The following is a 23,474-nucleotide window of genomic DNA, read 5'->3' on the forward strand; positions in this document are numbered from 1 at the left end:
ACAGTTGAGGGCAAATCATTCGCTTCAACATGAAATTGCTTCTCTATACTAAATATTCGGAGTTCGTATTTGGATTATCCTTGTTCAACGCTACGTCCGCTATAACGAATCTTCCTCGATTTAATGGATGCACTATTATGTAAGTGGCAAGGAAAGAGTAGCAAGGAAGAAAAATTGTTAAAAGCATTTTAGCTTGCGGTTAATTGGCACGTAAATCTTTGGCCACTATCCCGGTCCTGTTAACTTTTCTTGTAACAGAAGTCCATTAATATTATATGTTTGGTAATTTAGGTGAATTCGGCCCTTAGAGTGGCACTTTAGAAGCATGACGAATAACTGACGATGTCCTGAGTGATTCCGCGCAGTGTAAAATTAAATGTTAGAAGGCATAACTTTTAATATTGAATATTGTTACGGAATTGACGATAAATTGACAAAAAATATTGTATTCTTTAAATTTCAGTTTTCGACCATGGGTTCGATTACTAATTAATCCTTTTTTAAATCACTTTCAATTCCTTGAAAATTGATTCTGTGCAGCCGAAACTTCGGTCGGATAAAGTCTAGAAAATTGGAACATGAGAGCTAAGGTGATATAAATTCCTTTTCAAATTGCTTAATGGATTCAATAAAGGGATCAAAATAACAAAATTATTGAGTGAGCAAGAATAAATAGAGAGTAGTTCAGAATTGCAAGTTTATACGGACTCCTTCCACTTTTTCAGACTCCTGACACTTTTTCAAAATTTCCGAGGCTATTGTTTGCCGTCTTGATATTCAAGCGTGGGAAAGAGTTCGAGCATCAAGTTGCAGCGTGGAAGTGGATGGAAGAGTTATTTTCCTCGGGAATACGGGGAATCAAGGGAAGGGATAAAGGAGATATAAGGTAAGAAGGAGTCGGGGCGCGCATTTGACGCTTTGTGTACGTTCGTCCTAAAAATTGCGTGAGCACGCAGGGTGCCCTCTCGTAGGGAAGAGCCGATTCGTTGTTTATTATTATTTTATCAAGACAATGACGTAAGGGGTCGAGGGGAGGGGAAGGCAGAACTCGGGATTAAGGTCAAAAGCATGCGCCCCCCATATTGCCATTTAAATATTGAGGACTCCTTGACCTAGGGCAATTCTTGTGCGATGGCTTCTCGGGGCGAAGCGCGGCGGGTTGAACTCTCTAGAAGAGTTTAGCTCCAATTCGTATGCGCATGACAAGCGCGGAAATTGGATTGCGTATTTTATTCTATCTCGCGTGAAGTGCGAATTGGGTGAATTTTCTGTCGGACTTTTGGACCAATCCCTTTAATCTTAACAAAAAAATCACTCAAAATAGTGCGAGTCACCGAATTTTCGCGTAGGTTAATTATAAATATAGTTTATTTCAAGCATATTTGTATCCAAATGTTTATATCCAGTGTTCAGGCTTCAATTGGTTGAACCACGTATCTATAGTGCGAAACATACATTTGTGCTTGGGTGAACCATTTTTATTCACAAGATTGTAATATGGACGAAGGGAATTTTATATGTAGGTATGGATAGATTGTGAGCTGGTACTAACATGATCAGTAAATAAAATATAGAGAATTTGGCGAATTTACTGTCGGATTTTGTGGACCGATCTCTTTAATCTTACTTAGAAAGTCATTCCCTCTAGTTGGTGGCACTTAATTTTCACAAATAGCAATCAAAAATGCAATTTATTTAATCTATATTCGTATCCAAATATATACCAAGTGCTCAGGATTCACATGTTGGAACCATATATCTATTGTGCGAAATAACTCATTTATGTTCCACAACACTTTATCATTACGACCATTGTTTTGAGCATTTATTAGTTAAAACCCAGGGACTGAATAGTAAAGGTTTGCGAAATTTTACAAAGTTGAATAATTCACACTACCGCATTCAAAAGTTAAGTTCAGCCTATAAACTATTCCTAAAGGGTACGTAATAAATTTTTTCGTAGTTCATATTGCAATCATATGAAGAAAAATGGCTCATGAAAAAACTAAGAATAAGCCAACTAGAGTTGATAGAGTAAATTAACGTATTTTTCCTTTCGACCGGTCGTATTTTGTCTTTTTCCGCCTAGAAATATACACATTAAATCTGAGTTATTGTCTTCAAAAGTTGAAAATTACCTTCAGGTGTTTAGAGCAGATATGTGCTATCGTTTACTACTGCATATCAGATTTTTAAATATAAAATAAGAGAAACTAGAATAGCAAAATTTGCAAATATGAGATTCTGTTAAATGTGGAAATGAGACTACTTTATATATCCTGAAAATTAAAGATAATGGCGTACCTATCTTTTAAGCAAGTAATCAGTCTTAAAATAACATCGATCAACCGGGGATAACGTGTGCTTTAAAATTATGTATATTTTCAGTCACACTTAATGCTCACAAGTTTAAGAGGTCGTAGAGGATGTTATTTTAAGTTTTTTCTCCCCTCACAAACGTTGAGCCGGAAATTATAATCGGCAACGCGTGTATTTATAAATTAATGTTCTTAATAATCATGAAGACATCATACTCTTGACAAATTAAATGTTGATGGAAAAATTATTCTTTACGAAATTATTTCTTCATCGGCAATTAAATATCAATTAAGATCCACTATGGGCTACGATCGATCGGAATTAACGTTTATTGCTGCAAATAACATTTATAACATACATTGTATCATGTTATATATCAATGGCTAAGTTCTAACAACACGTATCTCAAATTCGGCCGGTTTGAGACAGATATCTGAAATAAAGTGTAATATAACATTAAAAAAAATAAAATACAAACAAAAACAACTCTTTGTTTGCAAATTAATGCTTCTTTTTAAGTTTTATGAACTTATGGTTTTTAATTTCAGTTTACCTACAAGTAAAAAAAATAAACCTTTTTTTGCTGCCCTGAAAAGTTGCTATTTTTGAGATACGTGCTATTAAAAGTTCGATATGCCGTATTTTTAATTGAAATATTAAGACAAAAATATAAGTTTCCAAAAAATTTGTCCCAGTATTTCATGCTACTTTAAAAATAATAAAAGTTAAATCGAAACTTGAAGCTTTTACGTGGTGGAAGGGCTCCATATTAATAATGAATAACACTGTTACTTCCACAAAAGTCACAGTTTCTATTTTTTTTACCGGTTTCGGCTATTACACCATTTTCAAATGCATACCTGTATACGTATGCATAGGAATTTATTTGAAAATGGTGTAATAGCCGAAACCGGTAAAAAAAATAGAAACTCTGTGAATTGTGTGGAAGTAACAAAGTGTTTTTCATTATCAATAATAAAAGTTTTTGAAAAATCTTTTATCCGAATGATCTTCTTTGTTGGTTGTGGCCAAAATATTTGAAAACAAATAAAAACATGGAATCAGGGAGAAAAGTGAGATATCCGGCACGTTGAATTTCAACTTCGGAATTGCTTTAAATTCAATTATGCCTTGCCCTTTTCATGGTAACTTGAAATTCATCCGACTTCTGATAACAGGAAAGACGGGCGTCGTATGATAGATTTTAAGGACCCTACATTAGCCATGCGAAATATTTGGATTATTTTAATTCACTCTGTATAATTTTACAATAAGCGAACTGTTGGAGGCTATACTCTTGCTTGGCTGTTAAAATCTTTCGGTTCCGTCTGTACTTTACACCGCAAACGAAGCTGTAGTAAATCAGGTCTTCTTTCATTCAATTAACCAGGGTTCAATTGCTATAGAAAAACTGTGGTCTTAAAATGGCCATGAGATGCTATTTTTAATTATACCTATATTGTTTTTAGTTTTAGTAGATTGTAAAAATTATTCAAATAATTGTTTTGGAAATACTTTTTTTAAAGAAATTAGTATTACGTTACAATTATATTTATTTCAATTTCTCTCAACCATAGCTCAGAAAAATGTATCAGCGTCCTTAAAACAATGCTTTTTAACAACATGGCTTAAATGCTAAGCAGTTTTCATTCTCCTGATTTTAATTGCATTCAAATTCGATGTGTAGATAAGTGAATTAAACACCAGATAAATGCAGAGGTGAAGATTGTCCAAAAAATACGCATTATGTTTATGCGATTGTTAATAAGAGATAGTTTTGATAACTTTTTCTTGCAATTGATTCGATAGAATATGCCTTTCTTTGTATTTCATGGCTTATCATATTTTTACAATAATGAGGTAATATTTTAAACCTTAACTCTAAGATATATTATCACTTACTATTTTTAATTATCCTATAGACATCCTTTTTACATGGCGTGCGATATTTCAGGTTACTCCATCGTGGAGTAACAAAGGAGTTACTTTCTGTTACATGCTAGACATCCACAAATAAGCCCGGCTTAGATTTCAAAGCTTTGAGCGCGAGATTGCTTAATTAACCATTCCGTCAGCGGGGGCGCTTATTTTGCCAATCGGATAAAAGGTGCGAAAATTTGATGATATCCAACTCACTGGTTTATCTACGGGAGGGTAAATATATCCCCTCACTACCAGCCACAGCTTCGTTAAAAGGGAGTACGTAGCAGGGAGTTCCTCAGCTGTTTTCCGTCCAATTTACAAACGACGTCTTCCTTTTTGCTGCGAGCCGTAACGAGAGTAGAAGCCATAGATGAGGTAGGAGGGGTACTGAGTGAGCTTGAGGAAATGGGAGGAGAAGGAGGAGGAGAGGGATAAGGACAATGGGGGTAGTTTTGGGGTGGGAAAGGCTGGATCGACGATGGGATCCATGGTAAGGTCGGATGAAGTTGGCCGAGTCAGGGAGAGAGAGAAGGGACAGTCTGACTGTTGAGAAGCAGGCTCTGGGACCCCTTACCCATGCAATATTGAAAGGGGTGCCTCGTGGTCTTTTCCCCCTAGGGGTGGGAACCCAAGGTTTTCAAGGGGTAGGGATATGAGGATTCCGCAAAGAGGAGTTTGGGTGGGGTAGGCCTATTTTTTTTGTAGCAGCCCTGTTGAAGGGGAGGGTTAGTAGGAGACTATAAGGCGGGGGAAGACTGGAGAGAAAGAGGTAGAGAAACAGAGAGAGGAAGAGCAGCAGAGTTTAGTGGTGCGAGAGTTGTTGAATTGGACTGTTAGGAGAACGACGCTGGACGGGAGACCACCCCATCCTCCGCGCGCTCTCGCGTTTGGGAAGCCGGGGAAGGGTCAGCGGTCAGCACGGAGGGAATCGGAGGCATAGAGGGTCAGGATCTACCTCGGGGGGCCATGGATGTGACCGTCCTATTATCGTTGCAAGATGATGTTTCAACACACTACGTGCCTCACTTGCGAGGTTTAAAGGGGGACGCCTCCGTCTGAGTGGGAATGGCGAGTGTTTTGCGCCGTGGATCCCACACAGTCTGTCTGACCCCTTTAAAAAAAAGGCTTCTTTTTTTTCTTTCTTTCTCGGAAGGAGAAAACATCCGGGTCACGGTGTGGGGGGAGGGGCTTTGAGGCATTGTTTTTAGAGCGAGCTGATGGGAGAACAGACGTATTGATCTTAAAGGTTGAGTCACGAAACGTGTAAAGCATAGCTCTCGGAAAGGCGATAATCTATTCTGTTGCCTCGAGGGTTTGTCGGTAGGTGAAGTATCTCTCTGTGGGAAACCAATGGAGGTTGAAAGAATGTTGAGTATGATTAAATTCGGATAGCTGTTATTTTTGTAAAGGACATAAAATCATGCCGTTCTCATTTGGGTAACATGCTCTTGATGAATCTATTATACGTCGTCAGTGATTTAAAGTAAAACTCTTTATTGGAAATAAAGGAGTAAAACTTTGTCAGGTTCACTATAATAGGTTCACTATAATGTAATAGTGAACCTGGCAAAGTTTTACTACTTTAATATGGAGAGGTTTCACAAAGTCAAGCTTGAAGTTATCAGTTATAAAACGCTTTATGATAAGCTTTTGTTTGGGGCAATTTGCCTTCTTCAGCGCCAACTTAGCTTGTCAAAGTTTTAAGGCAATAATCCAGTAAAACAGTTGCATATGTTGCAGGTGAAATAGAAGATTGACGACTATGCTCATTGTATAAAAAACAAATTTAATATCAGCATGTGAATAGTTAACTTTCAAATTTATTATCTCATTAAATCACTTGCATGCGTGGAAGCATGAATTAGGAAAGGCGTTAATCAAATCTGTGCTTTGTCATTCCTTCAAGTTTCAACGTTTACACTGAGAGCGCCATTAATAAAATTTAATAAAAGGCCTTGAAGAAAAGATTGGCGAGCTACGATTTATCGATGGCGAATCTGTCATAGCAGAGGCAGGGAAGGGTTTGAAAAAGATGCTGATTGTTACGGGTTGGGTAAAGGGTAGATTTCAGCTGAAAGAAAGCACAAAGTATTCTAAGATATCAGTATGCAGCAGAAGAAACGAGGTGATGACTAATGTTAACCCGTTAACGCCTAGCGGTACCATATGGTACCAGCCGGTAGCGCAATGCTAAACGTAACTTTTTTGTCACTTATTGTAATTTATTTGGGTTTTTGAGAGCTTAAACATAATAAGAATGTTTTTATTTACATTTTCCCGAAAAGTTTGCTTTATTAAAGCTGAAATTAACGTATTTAGAGCCGTTTGAAAATTGAGAATTTTCAGCTATGCGAAAAAATGGAATTTTTAGTGCAAGCATTTCGATTTTCTTTACTTGCGTCTTATGTTCTCATAATACGAAGATGTTTTTATGTAATTATGATTGTTAAAACATGTACATTTCATATTAAGCATGGTTTTTGTATGTGACCCTAATATTTGGGATGTAATGATGCAAAACATTTTGGTGGTACCATATGGTACCGCTAGGCGCTTGCACTACCATGTTTTGGCGGAAAGCGTAAATACGAATATTTCTGTTGTTTTCGTTTTCTAACAGTTATTTATTTTTCATCATTTATACTATAAATTTTGCGTTATTTAAATGTTATAACGCATATTAAATGTGTACATAAATTAATTTTTTTGTTATAAGGACGTCATCGAAGTACATAAGGCCCTAAATTTTCCGCATTTTTTCAGAATCTCGTACCCTCACGAGGGCTCAAGGAGTGGGAGGTATAATTGCATACCTGAATCCTATTTAGAAAAGCATGAATAGGAAGAGTATCCGTGTACTCAATTAGGAAGGGGGTATGATGGGGAATAAGGGGGCTTGCTCAGGGGAAAATTCAATGACGGCTGACAGCGAGAGACGACCACGCGACAGGCATCACTTCAACAAGAGCAGCGTAATCCTAATTTTTGTCTAACGTATCTCAATCACACTCCGATACTTTTCACACTTTCATGTGCTAGTAAAACTGAAATAACTTACACATACTGCTTATAATATAGCATTTGCTGCTGCAAAGAGAGGATGAATACCTTCCTTCTGACTGAGGAAAATGGAATATCGAGTGGACGCCAATGTTGCTCGAATTTGAAGTTGTTGTTCGAAAAGGTGGACAGTCAGCTGAGTTTATCTCAAGAAATGTCTGAGAATTTTCAATAGTGTAGTGAAACTGGACAGAGCCGTAAAGCACCCAAAAGGTATAAAAATAGGGAGGAAGGACGCGTTTTTGATGATGAAGAGATCGTAAAGCACGAAAGGATTTCTCGTAATCCTGATTACCAACTCACTGTTTCATGAAGCATCCCCAACTAGAATATTTGAACTGTTCTTTGACGAAAATGTCCTTACACACTAAGTGTTAGAGTCGAATAGGTGTGTACAATTCTGCAACTGTTATGACCAAAATATAACACATGAGGTACTGAAAATATTTTCTGCAATTCTTTTTGCAAGTTGGCATATAACGACTCCCAGTAAAAGGCACTATTGTGAGGCAGCACTAAACGCCAGAAATAATCTTGTTTATTACACAAGTGGACGTAACATATTTCTACAACTTCGTAGGTTTATTCATTGCGGTGATTACACCGCTATGGATAAATCATATAAGATATGGAAAATGCTCCCTTTTATGGGCATGGCAAAAGAAAGATTCGGCGGATATTTCAGAGAAAAGCAGTCCTTGAGTTTCAATGAGTCGATAATGTTCTCTTTTTGAAGACATGGCTGTTAGCAATTCATGCGGGGGAGGCTAATTAGGTTTGGCTAGAAAGTGTGGTGCATCAATGGCTCAGATAGCTACTTCGTAAAACTCAGGAATGTGAAAGCCTACGAAAAAGGAATTGGGAAAGATAGTGTGGGAGTCGACAAAATGTTCGTGGCCCATTTTTACTTGGATTCTGGATGCAATGACGCCTAACACATGGATGCTGATGCGGAAATCGTGAAAAAAACATAACTCAGCTTGAGTTCCGATGGCCAGTAGTATAATCACAGCTGGATACAAGGATCCCCTAAAATATCAAGGACGTGCTCAATTTACCAGAAGTGCGACTAGAATGGGGTACTTGGCTAAAGAAATAGATTTGTAATTGATTCATGTTTCAAAGATTGCATTCAACTGACAGCGGCCTATCTTCTTTCCAATGCCCCTGATAGGTTCGACGGGCACAACCAACAAATAAACTCCAAGCCCAAGCGGGAACGGTGTGCTACTGAAAGCTGAACCAGTAGAATTAGAACAGAATGCTTGAAATGCAATGCAGTGACTGCTTTGTTCATTTCCATGTGCGGCAACGACTGAGTGAAACGCTAAAATCATGTTATTCTTGAAATCTCCGTCAATTATACATAACTTCTATTTTATATACAATAATATTTAATAATTAATTGAATATTATCGATATTTGAGCGTAATTTAGGATGAAAATGAATGTATTTTCCGGAAAATAATAAATATTTAATGTTTTTGGCTTAAAAATGTGTTTTCCGAAAAGTTTTTCAAATTTCGATTTTTTGACCCCTTAAACGCCTAGCGGTACCATAAGGTACCAGGCTGTATCTCGGTAACTATTAGAGGTAAAAGAATAAAATTTGCACCGAATGACTCAGAATTTCATTCGTATTAAAACATATGATTACCACAAAAATCGTAGAAAATTTTTAATTCAGGCATTACCGGGTTAAAATAGGTAGGGAAACGCAAAATGGAAGAATTAAATGATTTTTGAATTGGAATGAAGAGTAACTAGCGTTGGAAGAAGTAAGAAAGAAATTGTGGGAATAATCTGCTAAGATGTTAGCTAAATATCTAATGGTTCCAATCTGGCAGTACTGGAGCTTATATTTGCATAAAACGCGGCTTAGCAGAGCATGAATTTTCACTTTGTTGGATTTATTAGACGAAAATATCTAAGGTGCCAGTTGCTTCCACTGAAAAAAAAAAAACAAATTAGTAAATTACACATTAGACTAATCATTTGCCGTGACCAATATCCCACTCTTCCTAGATTTCACGCTTTACTTACGATTGACTTACGATCCACGATTATTTTCTAGGATTCTAATTATATCAAGTGTAATTGGCTCATCTTTATTTTATTATCCTCATTTTCTCGTATTATTGAGTCTTTTTATCTCTGGCCGAATCAATTTTTCTGGAAAGGTCTTCTGGATATTTCTCAGTGTCTGTAACCCCTGCCACATCCTAGTTTATCACGATCCAATATCTTTTCCATGGCCTTCCCAGTAGCTGCTTTCATTCGGTATTTCTATTTAGCATTTAGTGGTAAGTAAACATCCCTCCTCTCCCCTAAATACTTGTCATGTTCATCTAATTCCTCCATAGATTTAGGTCATCACTTAGATCTGGATGCTGGCATTGATATCAAATGTCTCTAGGGGTCTTGCAAATACTCTGCTTTTTTCTTCTTCACGGATATCATTAGTGAAGTATTCTACCGGTTCGGGAAATTATTATGTGGGGCAGTTTACCTCTCACCCCTGCCGTTACTGGTCAGAGTAAGACTTACTCTTTTATTCTATCTATAAATTCTATTCCCTAACTTCCCCTTCCCGGCTTAACAAAAATTTGTCGCTCTCACAATTCTTTTAACATCTTCTCCCCGCTTAGCACTAGCCCTATCCAAACTCACTGTCTCCCTTGCATTTGCTCTGGAATCTTCCTCTCCTCACAAGCCATGTCTAGTACATCGTAGTTTCTCTTCCCTTTCTTCCTTTCTTCTCTTTCCATCATTTCCGTTCTACTAAATTCCTAAACCCTGAAGGCCTCCAGTATTTCCTCGTCCATTTTCCTCAGCTTTCATACTTCTCCACCGCAAAGCACTACTCTTCTGCATATCAGTGTCTTCACCGGCTTTCTCTTTGAATTCTTTCGTAAACTCCTACGTTTGTGAATCCATACATTTTCTGTCTCGAATTATTCTCAATATATCAATTGTTGACTCCAGAAGTTAGGGGGTGAAAGTGAAAGTTTAATAATATCGAAGTTCAACGCAGAAGATGGTTGGTGGGGTACATAAATACATAGAGCAGCCAGTGATTCACTTGTATCTCTATGCCACAACAATATTATGTACCCCACGAACCACTTCCTGCACTTATCTGAAAATTTTAAAAATTGAACTGGTACCACTTGGCTTCTGGGGTCCTCAATTTTTCACCTATATCCTTCTCATTTATCAGTTTCTATATTGAGTATTCACAGTTCGATGAGTAGGTAAATTCATTTTTTTTCTTGTTTTATGTATGTTTTTATGGTGATATTTGCTCTAATTACCGGTATATCCAATGATATCGATATCTGTTGTATTTAAATGACAGCTGAAATAGCATGTAGCATGGATCTCATTCATCTTTTTCCCTTATTGGATGTGGAAGGGAGGAGCTCTCTCTTCGTTAATTACTCCTTCGGAAGAACGAGGTAGTCCACGAGGCACGCGAAACCTCGAAAATCGACGATAGCATGCGTTATTAATGGAGCCAAATATCAACGCAATGGTCATAAAGCCGTGGAAGGCAGGGCGACGGGACCGTCCCGCTAATGAATTGCCTCTTTCCTCCACGGCTTGCGTCTGAAACGAGGGGACTGCATAGAGGTGGCCCAATTCCATCCCATAGAAGGTTGATTTCTTTAGATACTTAGGTCGCATTTTTCAAAAATGTCCGCGGCGCGGTGATGAGTTCAATACGATCCACTCTTTTTTCAGTATTTAGCAGTACAATCATTGTAATTGTGTGTATACACGTTTGAAATACACTCACACTAGTATTGTTTATATATATTTAAAACCCGTGAAAACCCAATCAGCGACGCGTTGGCGGCGACTAATGTAAACCCACTAGAATGGGCGGTGGGTGACAACACATTTAGAGGCCGTATTGAGGATCCTCTTTTGCAATATTCGTACTCAGTACAACGAAAAAAACATTTTGTTAGAGATTGTATAACCATTGTGACTGCGAGGAATGGCATTGGAATGATATGAATTTGATAGGTCATACCATCATGTGTATAAATTCTGGTTAACTCCCCTAACACCCCCTCGTTATACCTCATTCCCCCGTGACACTCGGCTCATTTTGTCCACAAATACTACTAAAAAGGATCCTCAAGACACCCTCTAAATGTTTTGCCACCCATCGCGCATTTAAATGTTTTCACAAAAGTCAATACTCGCGTCGCTTACGGAAAAAATTATAAATTATTACGGCAATTACAAACATAATGCTGCAAAATATTGGAAAAAGTTGATCGCATTGCACTCATAAGAGCGCCGCGGACATTTTTGAAAACTGATTAAAATGCGACCGAAGGGATAAGAGAAATCAGCCTTCTATGGGATGGAATTGGGTCTCCACTGTGCATTTCCATTGGCGATGCTCATAAAGTCGTTGTAGGCAGCACGACGACGGAGACGGGACCGCTAACGAATTGCCTCACTTTCCTCACCGGCTCGCGTCTGAAATATCGTCGCGGGACGGGCAGTGCTCGCTCGGCGGCGAGGGGAACTAACCTCGCATCGGTTTAATGGCATGCCGAGGGAGGCGGTCGCCGATCATCACCATAATGTGCCGGAGATAAGCCGCTCTCGTTTCTTGCAATAGCACGGCAGGCTGCTGCTTCTGCACGCTTCCCCCCTACGCAGACCCATGAGGCCGGCTGCCTGCTGGTCGATGTATCATCATAGTCGTATCCACAGAGGGGAGGGGGCAGCATTTCATGAATTTGAGTGGAGACGCGGAAGTTTGTGGAGGAGCGGGGCTATATGAGGAGGCAATAGCCGGCGGTGAACAACGCTTTGGGGACTTCTCATTGCCCGGAGTGGCTTCGGAATTAAAAAGGAGACTGCTTGGGGATATGGCGACAATGTGGGTTTGCTTTGACTAGAAGGACTGCCGGAGCCATGGTGAGGCGGATATTAAGTACTTCCAGGAAGTGGATACTCGCAGGGTGAAGAATAGAATATTGTGGGATGTCCATCCCGGTTGTGTTTTGAAGTGATTGGAATTGTCTGGGTACCCTTGCCTTAAGTTGTAAATCAAGGGCCGTTTGGAAAATCCACGCCCTTTGGAAGTACCAGTGGGATCTCTCCAATTAAAAATTCTCTTTGTTAGGTCATTATGGTATAGTCAGATAATACTATAGAATTGCCTTGTATTACGTGATTTCAGACGAATATAAGGAAGTGAATTTATTGATAATATTATGAAAATATTATAAATTGACAATTTTCACATCATCATGTCGCTATGTGAATTATTATGTTGTGCTTTAACATTATTTTTATGTTCTGAGCGATATCTATCGTTTTTTTTGCAGGTAGGGATAATAAAACATATTTAAACTACTTTATTTGTTCTTTCGAAAGGAAAATGAAAGAGTAATTTGGATTGGAAGTCCTCTAATAAGATATGTGAAACAGTGAGTGAAATATACAGGCAGCAATGTGAAAATATAAGTTGTATGGGATATTGTTTAGAGGGCTGCGTCATTCCAATAAAAGCCTTTTTTACAAATAATGACGATTTATATATTTTAACCAATTAACATAAAATCAGAGTCATGTGGAATATGCGATTATGCTTGAATCATTGCCATACAAGATGAGGAAATAGAGAATATTTATCTTCATTAAAATCCATAATAAGAAATTAAGTGCTGATTGAGCTTTGCTTACAGATAAATTAATTACAACGTCGACGAAAGTGAAAAACTTGTATATCATTCAAGCTTAAAAGTATTGGAATATTTTAAATCAACAGTGCTAAATAAAAAATAAATATTTGAAATGTCGCAATATGGTTTTCAAGTCAATTCAGCAAATTTTTGACCCTTAAGTATAAGAAATTGGTAAAAATTGGTATGGATCGTACATGTAGTTTCATTCTAATAGACTTCATGTAGTCATCTATAACTAGACAATTGAGTTAAAAGATGTGTAACTGACACGAAATTTTAAAATATGTTCATTTTTTTTCAAAAGAGCTTCCAATGAAATTTTTCTTTCATACCCTCGTTCATATTTGTCAAAGGGCAATAATTTTTGCATACTTTAATATTTAGGCGCTGTTTAAAATTTTAAAAATAATTCAAGCCAATTTTTTTCGTTTCGCAATATGTTAGCTTTAAAACATGTTACGTGACTTCTCTCAAATATTACTTGTCTGCATAGGCATAATTTTTCTGTTACTCAATTATCTCGCACTTTATTACTTCCACAATGTATTTTTTTAATTTTTTTGACCGGTTTAGGCTGTTACACCATTATCAAGAACGGAAAATATAAAAAAATATGTCAAGCACAGAATCATATATACTAACCCCCCTCCATTAACATACAAAGTAAGTACATATATGATCCCGCCCTCACTATATTTTTTATACTTCCTGTACTTGATAATGAAGTAACAGCCGAAACCGACCAAAAAATGTTTAAAAAAATATTGTGAAAGGAAGCGAGTGTCCGTTATTGATAATATGCAATATCTGGTTAATTAGATTTTAAATTCTCTGCAAAATCGATGCCGTTGATCTAATCTAGCTCTTAATATTCTTTGTCTATTTTTCTTTTATAAATACTATAAAAATCCTTTTCTATAAGAGGTGAGATTTTAAACGCCCGCAGCAGCACCTTAAGTTTACCGTAGATATCCGACGCGACGTCCGGCTGGTATAATCGCCCAGTCTCGCCGTCCGATTCAATCCCTCAATGCTAACAAGGCACCGTGTTACGAGCGCATTGAGTTATCGGGTCGATAAATCACCCGCCTAGCCATAGCATAGCCCGCAAGCACGCCTACTTCTCCCTACCTACCTACCTCGTGCGTCTCAACGGTCGGAGATCACTCGCTTATCGGCTAAGCAAACTGTCTTCGACGAATGCTCTCTCCAACCCAAGGCTGGAGTGAGGGTGATCAAGCGGAAAAGAGGGTTTATTCGCTTGCATAGGAAAACTAGACAAGTTTTGTTTTCCTCGGGGACTCGAATTTTCAATTTCCATTGAAAGGCAACCGCGTTTGTTTCCCTGTAGAAACGAGTCATCAAATTAGTTATGAAAAGGGTCATTCGTTATTCATTTAAAGGATTCGTAATATGGGATTTACAGATGAACGACGACGAAAAATATCTTCCCCATTCTCTCGTAGTTTTAAAGTATGAAAACGTGAAAGTTATTGCCACCTTTTCGTGAGTTGGTGATATCATTTACTTATAGTTTCAGCTTAAATAGAGGGATCGAATAGGTCTCAAGAGTGCGACCAACAAAAAGCACGCAAGACCGATGCGTTAGACAGGGAAATGGTCGGGAAGCGGTAACGGTTTCATCATGAGTTCGTGACGTCATCAATTTATCTGCGTAATGGTTAAGGCTTTCGATTTTTATTCGGGATTAGTGCAAGAATAGGGTGGTTTCCTATTATTTTTTTATTGCCTTAATCGAAAGATTATTACTCCTGGAGTACGTATTTCACGCTTTTAGATTTTTAAATGACAATATCTATTTTTCGCGATTAAATGAAAAGTGAAAATTTTCAAGCGCGCGAAAACGCGACGTTCAAGTATGAATGCCGGGAAATATCTCCGTACGTCGTATTTCTGGTTCCCCCTCCCGCCCGGTGAGGTGACCTTGAGGCGAGGCTTAGCGCTGATACGTCGCAGGCTGCCAGCGGGTAGCTGAGTACCTTGCTGAAAGGTAGCGCTTGGCTTAAAAAAGGTTTATTAATACCTTATCAAATGAAGAAAACTTTCCGACCTTAGCCAGTTTTAGTAGGTGATTATTAAGACGTGTTTCCCTGAGCTCTGTGCCTCATGCATGCATTGGTAACCTCAGACGATGTATAACTCCTATCCTCTCGTGTAGAAACTAGGTCCCTGTGACGTCACGTGGAGTGGAATCGCATGGGCGCCAATCTGGCCTTTTTCAAATGAGGATAAAATTTGACCCTTGCCATTCGTCTAAACCGGTATTTCAAAAACCAAATAATTTGTGTATTATGAATACACTAATGGAGGGTAACGAATCGCAATGAATGCCTTTCGTTTTCTTTGATGAAGGAAACTACCCTATTAGGCGAAGAGATAAAAAAAATGGAAAAAATACCAAAATTACCAAAATAGGGTAGTTTCCTTCATGAAAGAAAACGAAAGGAATTGATTGCGATTCGTTACCCACCATTAGGGTATTCATAATATACAAATTATTTGGTTTCAGAAATACCGGTTTAGACGAATGGCAATGGTCAATTTTATCCTCATTTGAAAAAGGCCAGATTGGCGCCCATGCGATGCCACGCCACGTGACGTCACGGGGACCTAGTTTCTATACTAGTAGATAGGAGTTTTACATCGTCTGAGATTACCAATGCATTCATGAGGCACAGAGCTCAGGGAAACATCTCTTAATAATCACCTAAAACTGGCAAAGGTTGGAAAGTTTTCTTCGTTTGATAAGGTTATTTAAGCCAAGCGCTACCAGCTAACAGGGTACTCTGCTACCTGCTAGCATCCTGCGTCGTATCAGCGCTCAAATCCTCGCCCAAGAACACTACATATACGGTTCTTGGCCTCGCCCCAAGGTCACCTCACTTGCGGCAGCGGGAACCAGAACGACGTCACACGGAGATTTCCCAGCATTCATACTTAGCCGTCGCGATTTCGCGCGCTTGAAAATTTTCACTTTTCATTTATTCGCGAAAAATAGATATCGTCATTCAAAAATCTAAAAGCGTGTAATACGTACGCCAGGAATAATAATCTTTCGATTGTAGGCAATAAAAATATAATAGAAAACCACCAAATCGCCAAAAAATATAAATATTGTGAACAAGCCCATTTTGTGTAAACGCAAAAAATTTCGGTACGGGCAAACCTAGGAAAAGATACGTGGACATGGAACTGTGTCAATTTTAGTTCCCATACTGTGAAATTACCGTCGAATAGTGGAAAATATTCTCTGTTTAGTTGGCCACGAGTTTAAAAATTTTAATATGACCTTAAATTCATTGTAAGGATAATATTCGTACTTGGACTGAAAATCGTCTATTTTACTTATCGGTAGCCTAAATGTAGCTTTCCAAAGTAGTTTCCACCAACTTTTAACGAATGTTAATAGATTTGGGGAATTTTTATTTTGCGAAGCATTTTAATCCTGAAAATAGCAATTTGTGTTTGAACTAAATATACTGAAAATAATCGTGTTTGTTTATACTTTTTGGGTACATAAGTCATAAAAGTTACGATAAGTGACTAATAACAAGTTTTTTTGACACTATTGGAAAAAATTCCGCACTATATATTGTAAAATATACCAATTCTCTGCTAAATTTCCAAACACCAAATCCTAGTTGTCTAGACATGTCTTTTTTTACTGACCCATTGACTTTACGTTGCAATAACATGAATGAATGCAGTCTCCGGCACATAAAAACGAATTATTAGCTTAATCCCATTCCAATTTACGGTGAGTTTGAAAGCATCAATCAATTCTGGTAACCTGTGATCAGATTTGCCACTGGGTATGGCTCTTTAAAGCAGAGATTAGGACGAGCGATTCCCTCACCATCACCAGGACTCATATTAGTTGATATTATTTGATTAATTTTTAAATAATGGTCTGATAAATGGTTTGTTGTGTAGTCAATTTAGGCACTTGTAAACGAGTGATTGGTTCACGAGGATATCGTCGAGGAATGTTTATATGGATGTCATGAAATATTATTATCAAATGTTTTAACATTATGGATTGATGTTTATTTTGTGGAAACAAATTCATTATATCTCCTATTTAAATGAAATTTTTTAACTGGATAAATTATTAAGTTTTCAAGGCATTCAATTGGAAAAAAATCACTTGCTGTTTATTGATTGATCATGTTGTGAGGGCCATTGAGTTGATACTTAATATGCTACATCCTGATATTGCATTATAAATTAAATTTTGCTAATCATTTGCTAGTATTTGCTTGTCATTCTTTTCAGGTCGGTAGGTTAAGGGAGGGGAGATATCCAGAATACTGTTTAAATACTCCATGAAAACCTACCTATATCGGTAGAATTTATTAATAAATAAACATTTTATAACTAATAATTGAATAAATACTTCCTTATAAAAAATCCTATAAATCGTTGAAAATAAAATAGGATAAATAGTTATAGTAACGTAACTAATTCGATATTTCCTTCCTAAAATGACCATTGTGAGTAAAGTGAAAGTTCGTCACCGACTCCCAATGACCGAAAATTTGTTGAGAAACCTAAAGTATCTTAGTATTACTCATTATTATTTTTAATAGCCTTAAAAGCTTCATTTATATCATTCGAAGGATATTAATATATATTTTTTTATTTCGGCTTGGGGGAATAGAAATGAAAGTATGTCTTGTAGAATTCTAGTCCATCCATGAGTTGGTTTTCATGACGAAGAGTTAACTTATTGGGAGTTTATGTTGTAAATTAGGAATCTTCCCTCAATTCTTGGGATACGTCCTTTGCGGTCGCAGGTCGCCGAGGTGGGTGGCGATTTGAAGAATATTCGCTGCTCTCGTATCAAGGTTCGGACCTTCGGCTCCCGCGTGTTTATCGTCACGCGATCTATGGGTCGTAACGTGTTTCCCCAAGCGTCGACGCCTGTCGTTTCGCTTCTGTTCCTTCCTATTTCCCTCCCCCTTCCCCCCTGCCTCTCCAACATCACCTTTCCACATCTTGGGAATGCCTCATTCTCCATCCAGTATTTCCCGTGTCGATCTATTTTCTCCGTTTCGTTTTATTTTTTCATGGATCGCCCCACTTTCATCAAACCCCCCGCTCCTTCGGCGTTCGTGACGTCTGTCCACGTGACTTTGGTATCCTCTTGAAAAATTCAAATGACTCTTAGTCGAAGAATCGCTCATTCCCTACCGTGTTCTGTTTATCTTCTTGTTTTTTTTTTACTTTGTATTTTTGGTTCCAACTTCGGAGGTGATGAGGGGTAGAGAAGGAAAATAACCTTTCTTTAGGACGACGCTAAATTTATAATTCTTTATTCCTCGTAGTATTTACACTCGGGCGTTTCTTGAGCAAACGTCACCTAGCGGAAGTTCTCTGTAATGATGATTTCATCAAACTTGAGACGTTTTCTCAAAATTGATGGTTCCACTTGCGTAAACTCTGGAGGATAGAATGTTTCCCTCGAAGATAATAGGTCAGCAAATGACTGCACTGTTTGTTTTCGAGAGTCGATCAAGATAAGTATTGTTTATGTGACAAAGTTCCTGTTTTATGGTTATAGGCTCTTTCCTTCTCCCTTGTTAGCTAGCATATGCAAGGTACCAATCTTTCATCCAATTATAGATTTATAAAGAAGGCCAAGCGACCGGTTACTAGACGTAGCTTTTCACCTCGACGCGTCGCGACGGTGCAGTTCAAAGCACGTGCTATCTTACTGTATACCAAGCATAAATATTTTGAACAAGTAGGGGCCAAGTGACATGGAGAACCAATCATCTTGAAGTTAAACCTCCTGACCAAACAGAAGCAATTACATAAGAATATTTTTTTCCGAACAGATTGATGTAAGAATTCGTTTAAACCTATTAAAGACTTAACTCCAGGTAGAAGTCGAAACACCCTAACAATGCATACCTTAATTTTTAAAGTTTTTACTCCTCTATAATAATCGCTCTGTGCCCTGAAACCTCTTGCCACACATATATTATGGTAGATTTCGGGAAAGTATACATGTCGTATGTAGATTCGTTTTATATTTTGGACCTTTTCGTGCTTTCAAGCACAGAAGAATGGTTTAAAATGGCAAGTTTTACGTCTTTCTGAGGGATATTTCACTAACCCTAACACTATTTTATAAGTAATACTTATCCAATTAAGTAAAATGGATTAAACTTAAAAATTCCTCTGAGCTCTGGGGGGGTTTATCCCCCAAAATCCACCCCCCCCTCGCTTCCCACTGGTGTCATCTACCGCCTTCCTTTGTGTTTGGACTTTCAGTTCAATTCAAACCAGTAAGTAAGACGATGGGTTACTGATTGTAGGGTCTTAGGACCAAAGTCCGGGTTAAGATGATAGGAAAGCACACACATTTTTTTACCTCGGTTAAAGCTGTTAAGCCCAACACTCCCTAAAAAAATCCTCGAAGTGCAAGGTACTAAATGGAAGCAACTGGCTTACCCTACCCTGGATATTTGAAAAAACACCTTTGCTTGTGGCTTGGTGAACTCTTCCCTCACTGGTCTGAGCCAACGTTTGGTTGGATCACTTAGTGATTAAGGTTAAAATGAAATATGTAATTTAAACTTTTGCGGTATTAAATAATTATTTTTGGGTACATAAATAACAAAACAATTATGCATCCTTCTTCGCAGACGTTTTATAAAAAGACGTTCTTCATGGAAAATTTTCAGTAGACAAGTATAATATTGAGCTCTCTTCTGGATTTCACTGATTTTGGGGCTATGTTATCGGATTTATTTGCTTATTTTGTTAGTTGATTCGTAAAAATTTGCTTGACGGAGTTGTATTTTCTTTCTTTTACAGTGACCAATGGAGTAAGCTGGGAGGAGTGGTGGACATACGATGGCATTTCCGGTGAGTGTTCATTTTTCTCACTCTTAAATAATTATGTAGGACTTAATTATTTTCGGTGGAGGTAGTAAAATCTTATAAGTGCAAAAAGTGTTGTTTACATACTACACACCTCATTTTGTGTGCCAAAATATCGTGTCTTTTCGATAAATCAAATGGGCGCTCATATATTCCTAAAATGGCTTGTAAGGTTCTATCACATTGAATGAACGGTGTTGCCACGTTCGCTCGCGTACGCTAAAAATATTGCTGCTACGTTTATTTCTTATACAGTTATATTTAATGATAAGAGGCGGTTCGCAGGACATTAGTACCTATTGCTATATTTTGCTGAGGGATGCATATAATATGTGTCTTCGTCGACAGGACTGTACAGAAATCTTACCCTCGAATTTGTACATTAAAACTCAATAGAATGGGCTATTTAGAGTGGGAAATATCAGTTGTGTCTAAGCATTGGTTTTCTTATTTGCAATTTACAAACGCTACAGGGATAAATTTCGTTTTTTATGGCAGTGAAATTGTGCAGAATTTACCCTATTATATTAAATATATACTTTTATGCTATTTTATCGTATTATATTTTATTAGATAGTCAAATTATCAAAGTATTGGCAGCCATCCGTGATTGAAACGGATAATTGCTGCTAAATATATTATCGATGAGATTGTAACACTTGGGAATGGTTAATTTCGTTAGGGGTCAGCCGTTTACGCTATTGGGCCGCATGTTTTAATTGCCATGGATGCTTGTTTCACAAATACTTTTTTGATTCTTTATGATTTACTGATACAATGATTCACTGTATTGAAAACGGTGGGGAGTGAATACATTATTGTGGTACTAGCAAAGTTTTATGCTTTCCTAATAATCACGAAGGAGTTCTATAAAATGACGCCTCAAACCATTGCATTTCTCCGAAAAAATGGCGGTTGGACAATCTGAACCAGTGCATCACCTGGACGCAAGCCCGAAAACAGTTATAAGGCTTATAAATATATTGATATAAGTCAAAAATCAAAGTTTTTTAATATTAAACCTTTGAATTTGTGATTGTTCTCAGGATTATAATCCTTATCTCTACCGGTATTATCACTAGACTCAATAGTTCTTCACTATTCGGTTTCATTATACAATGTTGTTCATCATTGAATGTGTCATCATGCACTGCGATTAACTAATCAGTGGCAGCTGCTTAGATATAAATACTGTAAGTCGGAGTCACTTCACTACCCTGAAAAAAATGTTTAGTGAGAATTATCAAACTCTGATAAAATTTATGTAACTTTTCGGTTCATATGGAGCATCGAATATTTCGATAACTATGCAGTTAATTTATCAAACTCTTTCGAACAATTGACCAAATTATGAAATGTCGAAATGTTCGGTAAAATTGATATACAACCTCTGATAAAATAAATCAAGTGATTAGTTATTCGCATCAAACTTTAAGTTAATTTAATGAAACTACTCCCTATCATACCAGTTGGATATTTTTTAAGAAATATTTTTTTTCCGCGTGTGACTCGTCAAGAAGCTGGAACTGATCTGAGGGTTCCCAGTATTTGCTGCTACCTGTCGTTCCGTAGCAAGGGCGGATCCAGTATTTTTTCTGGGGGGGGGGGCACAAGGGTCTTATAGGTAAACGGTCTTCTCACATTTAGGGTTAAAAACTACAGGCAACAATTACTCCGTAAAACATACTTTTAATTTATATAATAATAATAATATATTTATTCCACATCATGGTACATGAAATTTTAATAGGTTACTCAAGCATGAGTTTTTACAAAGGTGGAATATAGGCACCCCTGTGGTAAGAACCAGTGTTGGGGTTGCCATCTCTTAAATTAAACATACAGCTGGCTGGTGCGGCCAAAAACAAAAGAATATACCGTAAATAATGAGTCAAAGTACGCTTTTCTTTAGCGTCTGTTCCTTTGAGAAAAATTATGAAAAAAAATTATTATAAAAGTCATAAATATGTAAATTAATAAGTCAATATTTTTAATAAAAATCTCATCCATTACTTAAGCGTCTGCCGCCTACGGTCCAAAGTGTGTAACTATTACTTGCACCATTGTGTTTCTTGGTAGATAGACTATACAGGCATTTTGGAGTCGGTCACCATTTATATCTCAAAATCACCAAAAATTGACTTTCACCAATATTTTTCTCAGCCCTCCAATTCTCCATTGTGGCACTCCGGCAATAAAGCTTCTTTTAATACTAGGCGTAGCGGAGTTTGGTCATTGACATTGTTGCGGGCGTTATACAGCGCTGGTGTCGAGTCACACGAAGAGGGCGACAGAGTGGGTCGTGAGATCATCGCAGGCTAATTCCCTTCTCTGCATCCCAAGGGCCACGCTCCAGGGTGGCGGTTGGGGGTCACGCTCCAGGGGTAATGAGAGAGGGCAGTTGTGATAGTGATGAGAGAAGGGAAAAGTAAGAAATGAGTTGGAGAAGGAGTGTCGCCAGAGGAGATGGGAAGAAAAGGAAGGCTGTGTGGAGCTAAGCCATGGGTCTCCTAGCTTTTCATTATAAGGGCCACATAATATATTTTCCACATTTATGCGGGCCGAAGGAACAAAAAAAAATATCATATCGGCACCAGTAATTTCATTGCCTCATAAATCAGTTTATAAACATATGAAAATCAAAAAAAATAACTTGTCGGAAAAAAATGAGTCCATGATGAGGGGACACATATCTACATCTACATAATACCCTGCGAGCCACCTCTAGGGTGTTTGGCAGGGGGTGATCAATCACCAGCATGCAGCATGCATTTGGACTCCCACATGCACACCACACCGTCCAAAAAACGTCCCGTATAATAACAAACTATACTACTATATGCTGTTAGAAATAGAATATAGAATAGAAATTCAGAAACATGCATTAAGTTTTACATAGGTTAGTAGGCTACACTACAAGTCATGCAATCTATTTACGAGGTCTATTGCTGCCGTTATAATCTCTTATTGATCGTGGAAAAAATGACATTCGGACTCTGTCTGTTCTGCAATCTATCTCTCTTATTTTATTTATATGATCTGATCTTCCGTAGTACGTTGGCGTCCGCAAGATATGGTTAACTTCGTCAGAAAAGACACTGCTCTTGAATTTATCTAAAAGGTTTAGTCTATTTTTCAATCTACGGTCCGACAGAGATTCCCATCCGAGTTTATCTAAGAGGTCAGTTACATATGGTGATTACCACACTTTTTAGTTACAAAACTCAACAACCGACACAAATTTTTCATCATGGATATTTCTAACTCCCACCAAAACAAGCCAGAAACGATTTTATATGGAAAAAATGAGGGTTAACTGAATAAATTCCTACCTATAGTTTTATGCAACCAAATTTGTGAGATAAAAGATATTATTGTTTTGACTTCAAAAAAATTCATTAAAATCAGGTTCCCTATCAGATGAGGCAATTGTAATAATTGTATGTAAACCTACAGGGATTTGTTTGGCGTGCCGGGTGAAATTATTTGTTGGGCCGTATGAGGCCCGCGGGCCATAGCTTGGTACCCCTGAGCTACGCTATC

The 23,474-nt window shown here is 37.7% G+C and overlaps 1 protein-coding gene across 1 annotated transcript in view; it reads left to right on the top strand.

Annotated features, from left to right (window-relative positions):
• The window catches only part of LOC124162370 (carbonic anhydrase-related protein 10-like), a 629,252-nt gene that overhangs the window by 347,317 nt on the left and 258,461 nt on the right, over positions 1-23,474 (top strand). The window contains exon 2 of the mRNA XM_046538883.1: positions 19,866-19,916. Coding sequence (XP_046394839.1) covers positions 19,866-19,916 — 51 coding nt within the window. The remainder of the gene's footprint in view (positions 1-19,865; positions 19,917-23,474) is intronic.

This window comes from Ischnura elegans, chromosome 7, assembly GCF_921293095.1.
Source record: "Ischnura elegans chromosome 7, ioIscEleg1.1, whole genome shotgun sequence".
NCBI lineage: Eukaryota > Metazoa > Arthropoda > Insecta > Odonata > Coenagrionidae > Ischnura > Ischnura elegans.